The sequence below is a fragment of the Thunnus maccoyii genome, chromosome 2, assembly GCF_910596095.1.
Source record: "Thunnus maccoyii chromosome 2, fThuMac1.1, whole genome shotgun sequence".
NCBI lineage: Eukaryota > Metazoa > Chordata > Actinopteri > Scombriformes > Scombridae > Thunnus > Thunnus maccoyii.
This window is the reverse complement of record NC_056534.1, coordinates 11,842,156-11,852,407: the sequence shown is the minus strand read 5'-3', so window position 1 is coordinate 11,852,407 and position 10,252 is coordinate 11,842,156. Positions and strand designations below refer to the sequence as shown.

General features: G+C 37.9%; 2 protein-coding genes across 2 annotated transcripts; both read right to left on the bottom strand.

The window, feature by feature from the left end:
* Positions 1–1,640: 1,640 nt before the first annotated feature.
* Positions 1,641–3,023, bottom strand: si:dkey-30k22.5 (lecithin retinol acyltransferase family protein). Its single transcript, XM_042396528.1, has 2 exons — positions 2,538–3,023; positions 1,641–1,796 (listed from the first exon to the last, which is right to left on the bottom strand). Exons 1-2 carry the CDS (start codon positions 3,021–3,023, stop codon positions 1,641–1,643), a joined length of 642 nt encoding a protein of 213 aa, XP_042252462.1.
* A 757-nt stretch (positions 3,024–3,780) lies between these two features.
* On the bottom strand, positions 3,781–6,508 carry lrata (lecithin retinol acyltransferase a). Its single transcript, XM_042391763.1, has 2 exons — positions 5,445–6,508; positions 3,781–4,333 (listed from the first exon to the last, which is right to left on the bottom strand). The coding sequence occupies exons 1-2, from the start codon at positions 5,976–5,978 to the stop codon at positions 4,181–4,183; spliced, it is 687 nt and encodes a 228-aa protein (XP_042247697.1). The 5' UTR covers positions 5,979–6,508; the 3' UTR covers positions 3,781–4,180.
* Positions 6,509–10,252: the final 3,744 nt, after the last annotated feature.

Genomic DNA, 10,252 nt, shown 5'->3' with positions numbered 1-10,252 from the left:
TACAAGATTGATAAGAAACCCAGAAATTGAATGTGTTACAGTGATCCCATCTCTGTCCAGCAGTGGCCTCTGTGTTCCTGCCTTTCCATATAACAGTTGTCACCTGCCAGCATACCTGCCGTTCTTTCCTCCAAATTGGCTATAGAATATACAGGATATATAGTACTTGCCCACAAACTAGTCCTCTGCCAGATCATCAAAGCTTTTGTCACTGTACTCCAGCCTGCTTTTCCTTTTCTGTCTGCCTGTTTTTGATTTGTCCCTGCCTGTTTGCCTTTTAGGCCTGTTTGCTCTTGCTGACTAAGAGCCCTTTGCCAACTTGTTTTCTGAACGCTCACTGAGTAAACCTCACTTTTATCTTACTGTGCTGCACAAGTGTTCAACTTTAAAGTCCAAACTGCACCTACCAGAATTGACAAAAGGGTTAATTCTCAACTTTTTAGGTCAGATTAAAGTCCTTTTCTTCCCTTCAAAAAGAAATAATAATAATAGCTTTCTAGACACATACCACCACCATAAAACTATAAAAACGTTTTAGTGATTTATCATTAATGATACCCCTTGCTCACCACTTAGTGTTTTCTCTGGATCATGAAATATTTCCCCTTGAACTAGAAGCAGGATTAATAATTTACAAATCTGACCCTCAGATTCTTGAAATAGTGAATCACCCAGAAATGGACTATTCCTTGGTCACCATTAAGTATCTTCTGTATTCAGTCCATTTATTTGAAAGACTATTTTGCGTGCTTGCTTTGATTTCTCAGGGGAAAAGCTAAAAGAGGGTTTAGGAACATTGTTCGGTGCATAATGCTATTCTTGTCACAATGACAGAGAGTCTGGCCACATTCTCTGCAGTAAAGGGCAAAATAAAATTCATCAGGCACAATCCAAGAATTGAACAAAACCTTTCAGTGCACCACAGAGGATATGATGATGATAGAAGTATTTGAGGTTTCACACAAGAAACACAACAGGAGGCAGGTAGAAATACATGTTTAATTGACTACCAAATACACTTTCATATGACATACGATATATCAGAACTATGTTCCATAACAAGACGAACTTATTGCACTTTGTCCGAGCCATCCGTTAAAGCTAGATCATTATGTCAGTGTAAAATCACACTGATGACCTTTTGCAGTTATCCACTATGACATTACTATAAATTTTGGCTGCATACATCATCACTGTAATATGTTTCAATAGGTCAGTCTCTTCTTTTTAATATCTCTGTTGAGCTTCATCCCAATCTTCAAGAGTTTGTCAGAGTTCATTTATAATCTATGAGCTGCTGTAAGATTAATGTTGAATATCAGTGCCTTGTGAAATTAATGATGAATAGCATACAAAATTAGAGTTCTAACTTAAAATAAAGCAAATAACAGCACCACAACTAGAAGAGCAAATTACTGCAAGATTCAGTTTTGTTCTCCTAAGACAATAAAATTAATAAATCAGGTGACATTTACAAAACAACAATTGCTCAAAGAATGTAAACAGTAAAATACGTACATTTTTATCCTAGTGATATAAACATATTTGGGGAGTGCCTTTAGTCACACAGCTAAAACCACAGGACTTCATTTCAGCAACCACCAGTGTGTTAAATTAGAGTCTTTTCTCACTGGAGCCCGTTAGGCTGCCATCCAGATGGTGAATGAGATGAGCAGGGTTGGTAAAACTGTCATCGGCGTCACACATCCCAAATACAGCATGGTTCCTATACCACACAGGGCGGTCAAATAGGCACTCATCCTGCTGAATACAATCTTCCGTACTGTTGTGCAGAACTGCGAGAGAGAGTGAGTGAGCATTAGACAATGATTCGAGGCGAAGTAAATGATAGATTAGTGGTGTAGTAGAGGTCTATTGTCAAGAGGAAAGTCTTCATTACCTCCAGAATGACAGTAATTTGGACAAAAAGTAACACTAGATGGAGCTAGTCACCTCATGAATAAGAGAAGTTAATTTTCAGCTCAGTGGACTGAAGCAAACAGCCCTTTGCAGTGACAATATCCTCCATATCACCACATGTCATTAAGTCTGAATTTCAGCAGTAAGGAAGCCAGTCATTGTGGAAAAAAAGAGTCTTTTCCTCAGTCACACACCTCCATAAGAACATTTAGATTAACACCATCTTACAGAGAGTGTTGCACGCAAACAATCCAATAATCTGTTTTTCTCTAAATCCTTGAAAGTAACTGAGAGCATCTCAAATGCCAACACGTGGAATGACCCTTAAACCTTTTTGCTTATACATGTGACCTTCCTCATGTGCCGAGATGCAGAGACAGAAACACTCGTGAGGATTTAAAAAGTTTAAAGAATTAAAGATGACTATAGAAAAACAAATCAGCCTTTCCATAAATCTGGCACTCATTGTTCAAAATAAATCATGCAAAGTAGTTTTTTGTAGAAAATCCATTCAACTGTGACATAAATATCCAGGAAACAGTTTGTAAACCACACCTCATAGACTAATTCAATCCTACAAGATGATCAGATATTAATATTTTAGCCAGTAACCCTACCTGGTATGTCTGGTAGCTGATAGCCATGCCGTATCTGCAGTACATGACATAGTGTTCACAGTTGTACCACAGTAAACTGTAGGTGACAGATCCCAGGAGTTTCTCAGCCCTTCTAGCCACTTCGTCCCCATCCAAGGGGTTCTGGCTGCACACTTTGTCCATGTTGTTGATCAGAATCTCTGAGCCGTATGCAAAATCTACCACAGAGTCCACTCTTACACTGGCAACCTTTGTGATAACCCCTAGAAGCAGACGGTTATTTGTCACCATCTTGGCGATTGCAGATTTATTCTTGGAGATCACGGGCAGGATGTCCGGAATGAGATGAGCCACCCGATTGTCACCCAAGTAAATACCAAAGTGGGTGAATAACGTCCTGGGGACTTCTAAAAGGTCACCACGCTTGTACAGAGACAGATCATATTTAGAGTCCTCCTCTTTGTTGGACGCTACAAAGAAAAAGTTGAATAGTTGGTAAAGAAACATGATTGTAGTGCGCAGCACAATGCTCGACACCTGAGCGTTTTATTTGTGTTGGAACTGGGAAGGACAGGCGTGGTTAGTAGGATTAGATATTGGTCAATATTTCAGTATGATTTTGAAAGAAACAAAGGAGCTTTCTCTAAGAACTCTACTGTGTGGTTGGATTTTGAAACTTGGGCCTTGTTTCTGGGATATTAAGGTCAAGGATCCTCATTAAAAAGGCTGACTTGGCAACAAGTTAAATCCTCATCTCAAAGGTCACAGATCTTGAACAATCACATCCAAATAAACAGCTTTTGTTTTTTTTAATAATACCACTGAAACTGTTTGTTTTTTTTGTTTCATCATTATTCAGCACTTTCTTTTATATTTGTAAATTCATAAAAATGGTCATATATCGCACAGTTGTAGAAATGTATGAAATGAAATGTCAAGTTAGCTAAATAAATCATAATATATTGCAAAATTCACACATAATCAAGTGGAAGGGAAATGAAAAGACAGTTTGATGGCACTGCTTTGATGCAATCTGAAATTGTGTCATTATTACTCAGCAATTTTTTTAGTGTATCTACACTGTACAGTAAAAACACCTTATTACTGATTTAATTCCTTAATAACAAAATTTATCATGACAAATCCCCCGAATTTAGTGCTCTGCTTTCTCTTTCATGTAGGTGGAGATGTTTGGAGTGTCACTCACACAAGGCACGCAAATAAAAATAAAATGTTTATTAAACATTTGTCATATTTACAACATTATATTAAGTATGCTACTATAAAATATCAACTTTACATACATGATAATACTCAAGATATAGTCAGTTATTGTCATTTCGCCACAGTATATTCACTTTTGTGGTAAGCATGAATGTTAGGAAAAATGAATCACAAACTATATTCTTATATAAAGAATTAACATATTTACCTCCAGTTTTATGAGCACACACTTATAAGGCACGTAGTAAACTATTAGTACATGTAACAAGACAAAACAGACAACATTCTCTACATAATAAAATGAAAGTACCAAGTATTTTCATAAGGCATCATAGACATGGAGTGCAGAGGAAACGCTATTCTGAGGAGGTTTCCGGTCAGTCTTTGCCGAGTAAAAGTACAATTCAGTTTGTTTGCAGGTCTTTGTGCTGAGCTCCTTTTTAACCAGCCATCCAGAGCGTGAAGGGAATAAGAACTGTGGGTAATGTAGTTGAAGGTGCCATGCCGAAACAGACAATGGAGATCATTCCGAGCAGTCCTGTAGCAATGACGCTGCGCTGGTCTCTGATGATTGATTTTAGGCACTCGCAAAACTGCAAGGAAAGAAAAACACTTATTACTTTATACTTGTTTAACATTTTCTGTGAAATAGCTCAATAAAGTTTAAAATTTTACATCAAAGCTGCAGAAAATGTATGATTGGCTGGAACCTGGCAAGAATTCATTTTGGGCTGCAAGGATTCATCGATTAGTCGATCAACAGAAAATTAATCAACAATTGTTTTGATAATCGATTAATCGTTTTGAGCCATTTTTAAAGAAAAAATATTGAAATCATCTCGAACTGAATATCTTTGGGTTGTGAACTGTTGCACCTTGGGCTCTGGGTAACAGTGACCGACAATCTTCACCGTTTTCTGACATTTTATAGACTAAACCACTAATTGATTAGTCAAGAAAATAATCAACAGATTAATTGATAATGAAAATAATTGTTAGTTGCAGCCCTATATTCCCTAAAACCAAACCAGTTACTATCAACAATACTTCTCAGTTAACCCTGAAGATGAAACAAAAACTAATCTGGCAAACTAGAGTGAATAAATAGCTTATTTGTTTCTGTGCTGATTAAGTATAAGCATGAGTTGAACTACACTGAGGGTTGTATCAACCAATCAGGACACCAAGGACAACAGTTAAATGAACATACAAAATGCAGAGAAATTAATTTTGCAGAGAAATTAATTTTAAGAAAACAGAAGGGGACCAGACAGCCTGAATTACTGTTTATCTATCCAGGGCTGTAACTACTGAGGACACTTAAGTCATGTCAAAAATAGATAAAAATAGATACAGAAATTTAACTACAGTACCAGAAGGACATGCAGTCTGAAAAATGCTTTGAAACTTTCAGTTGGAATATAAAACAGCTGCATAAATATGAAAAATCATCCAAGCTTTATTTCAAGGGTTTGGTCAAAATGTCTGAGGGAGGTAATGTGCTGTAGGGGCCTCATGGTCCCAGTATTTCTAAAATCCTTGCTACGTCCCTGCACCTATTGTAGGAATGCAGTAGGTTAAATGTGCAGATAGCCTATAACTAATAGCATACAGACATGCCATTTACAGAATCAGTCACTTAAATGACATTGGGTAGGCTACGCATTTATTCCAGCACTAGTTTAATCAAGAGTATGGTGCTACCTTCTCTGTTTGCCGACTCGCTGCAGATCCGTATCTGCAGTATGTCACAAAGTGTTCGCAGTTATTCCACAGCAGACTGTAGCGGATGGCACCGATGAGTTTCTCAGCTCTCTTGGCGACATCTTCATTGTTTAATGCTGGCTTCTTCATCATTTTGTCCACATGGTTAACCAGTATGTTGGAACCATAAGCAAAGTCCTCCAATGTGTCCACGCGCACTGTGGCGCACCTGTAGATGCAGCCGAGGATGAGTCTCTTGTTGGTTATGACAGAACTGATCAGCTTCGTGTCGTTTGTGAACACAGGGAGGATGTCTGGGATCAGGTGTGCGACTTTATTGTCACCTAAATAAATGCCGTAGTGGGTGAAAAGGGTTCTGGGGACCTCCAGCAGGTCTCCTCTCTGGAGGGGCCGCGGGGGGCCACGCTGCGCCGGGCACTCCTTCTCCTCAGCGTCCGACCAACTGGACTCAAAAAGTTTGAAGTTGGAGAGAAGAGAGAGCTTCTCCACCAGGAATGCCAACAGCTGCAGCATCGTGAGAGTTTCCCCGTGGAAAATATCCTAAAGTGCTTCAGTGAACGTGAGGTTTTTATCCTGACTGGCACGAGGAGGAGAAAACTGAGGAAATCCCGAGGACACGATTGGCCATGAGTGATCTTGTGCACGTGTGCATTCTCCTTCTTTCACCTCCTCAGCATCTTGCATTTTTTCTGCTGCGTGTTTTTCCAACTCTCAGAGATGTTTTGATCTCTACTAACACCAGATTAAACCCTTTCATTGGGTTCTCACCAGCTGCAGTAAAGCAGAGAAATAGCTGTATAGTCTTATTTAAAAGAAACATTTCTAGAGAAATAAAAGATAATAAAGGACAATAAAGCTGATACGGAGATAATTAATCAATCAGTGGCATAGATTTGAAAGCAAGGGTTGCATATAAAATTATCCAAAAGTTGGTCAGCTGTGTGCAGTATAGTTGCCAAATGCTGTTGTACTGTGTGTGTTTTGACTCTAGCTGCCATTCTTGAAGAAAATGGGCATAAAAGCATATTTTGGTGATATTTATATTATAGCAGCAGCATTTTATTGAAGAATTGAAAAAAAAAAAAGATTTAAAGAAAGACTGATGCAGTCACATCAAGAAGCTGTCACTTCACAACACCCCATATTCACTGTTGGTACTTTAAAGCTGCACTTATCAATATTTTCATATAAGTAATGACTATGTGTAATGTGAAAGGCATCGCTGATGAACTCATAGAGCATTACCACTCAACTCTTTGTACAACTTTAGCTTCTCTCAGTTCATTGTTTTGGTTTTGTGACCCACATCTTTACTGTTTTGGTTCATTCTTACAGCTCTCATCAGTATCATTTCCAGCCACAGTTGGCAGTTGTTTTCAGAGAAAAAACTCCATACAATTATCAGCACAATTTTTCAAGTCTGTCTTAAAACATCAGGTGCCCATATGAACATTTAAACAGGTTTTGCTCATTGTAATCATTCCTCCTGTACATACTGGACATTAGAGGATCTCCTCCAAATGTGCTTTCAGTGCATGTGATGTGATTTCTTAATGGTCAATATGAACAGAAAAAATGATTACAGCAAGAAAAACATGTGTCAGTGTTCATTGTGGCACCTGAATATTGTTTTAGAACAGACTTGAAAAGTTATGACCCTATCCTTTAAATGGAGCGTGTCAGGAGACAAGTACATGACTGATAACATGTCAACTTATCACTTAGAAAAAATGAAAAATGTTAGTCATTAAACTTACATTAGCTAGAGGGGAATACATTCGGTGTTTTTTGAGAAGCAGATGGAATTTGTGGATTTCTCTTTATCTTTACAGACTCAAAGCATATAGACTTCAAATTTGGGTTCAAATATGCAGCAGAGTGTGGAAAGTGCCAAATTGTTTGCTCATGTATGTCATTTACAAAGTGAAATGTCATTGGGGTCATGAAAAATTAAATACAATAAAAATATATCCTTTCAATCAAACTGTCATTTGAACATCTGTTTTGTTGAGAATCTTACAACCTTTGCTTATTGCCGTGTTGTTTGACTACCACTATAAAAATTCTAATTAGACTATTAAACTGATTACCCTCCAGACAATAAATGTGCAGGGGAGCTGGTGGGCGGTGGACTTTGTTGTCTCACAGTGGCCACTCTGTTCTGTCCCATCATCAACCCAGGATCAGACTTGGAGGGAAAAAAGCAGGCTGCGCTCGACGGCCTGCGCTTTCTCAGAGGAGGCATATGATGAGATAAAACATTCCTTTGACCAGATTACCTTAATCCTGTAGGCTTCAGTTACACGCTCATCTTCTAACCTAGAAAAAACCTTGAGAACTGCTTCACCCTTTTTGATCTTTTGTCCTTGAATTATTTGTTAGAGTACATGTGCTGACCTAGATACTATAAAATCCTTGCAAAAAGGGATAAATGATGGCTGGTATTTAACTTAGACCAGCCGCTTTTCCAGTCTTGGAGAAAGCTAATTTGACCCACAAAGCATGCCCTACTTTTGAGGAAGTGTGTGTGATTAATGAGTATACAGTACAACACTACAGTACAGCTCGAATCTTAAACTTCTTACCTGGAGAATTTACAAGTCAGAATTGATATAGTTACGTTCACTAATTATAAGCAAAAGCAGAGGTTCAACTCCCACTCTGTTTGTGTAGTGGTGCACTATCAACACTACCACTCAAACCTTAAATGATTTCACTTAAATAATATTCAAAGTCATTCAACAATGAATCCAATTTATGCTGTTCTGTTATTTTTATGACCAGTCAGTGATAAATTCAAACTTAACACAAATTCATCATCAGTTAAGCTTGTTTGTGAACATCTAAATTCTGACTATTTAGTTTGAAACAGGTTTGGTTTTTTTTACACACAAAGAACTATTTTTACTGCTACCTGTATGTAAATGTACAGGATTTAGTTTAGCAGTCCTTTAAACAAAATGAGCATTCATATCAGCGCCTAAAATAAAGATGTATTTTGTTTATATGTCCTTCACATACACTCCCCTCAATTCAGAGTCCTTTAGTTACTTAGTTGGTTGGTTGGTTGGTTGGCTCTATAAGTATAATTAAATTTAAACATATTGATTCTAAAAAATACCTGAATTAGCCTAAAAGGAAAATATGGTATAGCTATATGGTATAGCAGCTACAAGATGAAACATTAAAAATGCATGGACTTAATAAAAAGACTGCTGTGTTTTCATTGTAGAAGCTTCTTGAATTCCTCAAGAAAGCGTAATTTCAGAGCCTAAAATAAAGATGTTCACACATCATTCATGTGCATGTCTACTTCTAGACTCATAGAAATCTCAAAAAACCACTATAGTGAATAAAAACTCCAAATATGGGCTATCTGTATTCAGCCCAAAACAGCCATCAAACATCTACCTGAGGAATGAGACAATTTGGGGGGCCTAAGACATTAAATGCATCTGATATTTTTGTAGTCTTTAATCATTTGTTATCTTTGACAGGTTGGTTTGGAAGAAATTGTAATTTCTTTGATGGAACACCAAACGAAAACAACGTAAATCAACCAGGGCAAGGAGTAACAAGGTTAACATGAAAGGTAGGTCCCACATGATTGCATTGTAGCAGAACAAAATGAACCCACTCCAATCAGCTAACAGCAAATTAAACATGGAAGCAGAGCACAATATAATAAATCCATGCGTCAGTGATAATATTAGGAGTAACATAAGTCAACTCAGCAGATGCTCAGGGATACAAATATTGATTCTAATACAGTCACTGTCAAGACTGCAGCATCATATGGACGATGTTTCAAAGATTAACATTATCTATTTATTACACCAGTCATATACTGTATGTTGTATGGACAACAAAGTGTCAACCAGCTGCATGTTTTACCTTGGATCATACCATACTCAGCTGAGTCGACTTACCGTCTGTGACCACAGGTTGAACCCTGAGGTGGCATTACAACAAACCTTTGCCCTCTGTCCTGGGGAGATTTACACCATGGTCAAAAGGCTCCAGACTTATAGTTGTGGCCAATGGGGGACTCTAACAAGGCTCTTTAAATTTAATTCCTGGTCAGACCACCTGTGGACTATGCTCACTTTTAAGTTGATTACCGACGGATACATTTCTTATGTTTTCAGGAAAAAACAATGATTCAGCACTATGCTTGATTTACAGGGTAAACATTTGGCAGCAGCTAATAACTTTGTACTGCTTTTCTGTTGCTTTGCATCCAGTTAAAAGAACACATAATGTAAGCATGTCAGCTTGGCATCAGTGTCTGAATACATCAATAAAAACAACACTCCAAAACACATCTTAACATCCAGGACACAGTATTCAGAGAGAGTGCCCATGTGTTCATGGCACTTAGAGAAAGAAAGAGACACTTTCCATCTGGTGTTCCTACACAAAGAGGCCAGTTCAGCAAAAGTTCAGCACTGTTTAGGTTCATGGGCCTGGCAGTTCATTCTCAGGTCAGCGAGGCTTTATATCCGTCTTGGGCCTGTTTTTTCCCACATAATAAAACCAGGTCACACAGAGGTAGTTAAGGTAAGATTTATCATCTAATGTCAACAGGAGGCCCACAGATGAAGCTTTATTAAGCTCTATTTTGTCACATGTATCTTCACTGTTTGTTCTGATGTAATAAAAAAGAGGTGTGTTTGCCATGAGCGCCCTGAAGAATATCTAATCTGTATCAACAACTACTTCAATTTCCTACTGTACGTACAACATTCATACAACATATTGGAGCCCAGTGTAAAGTGCCTTGAACG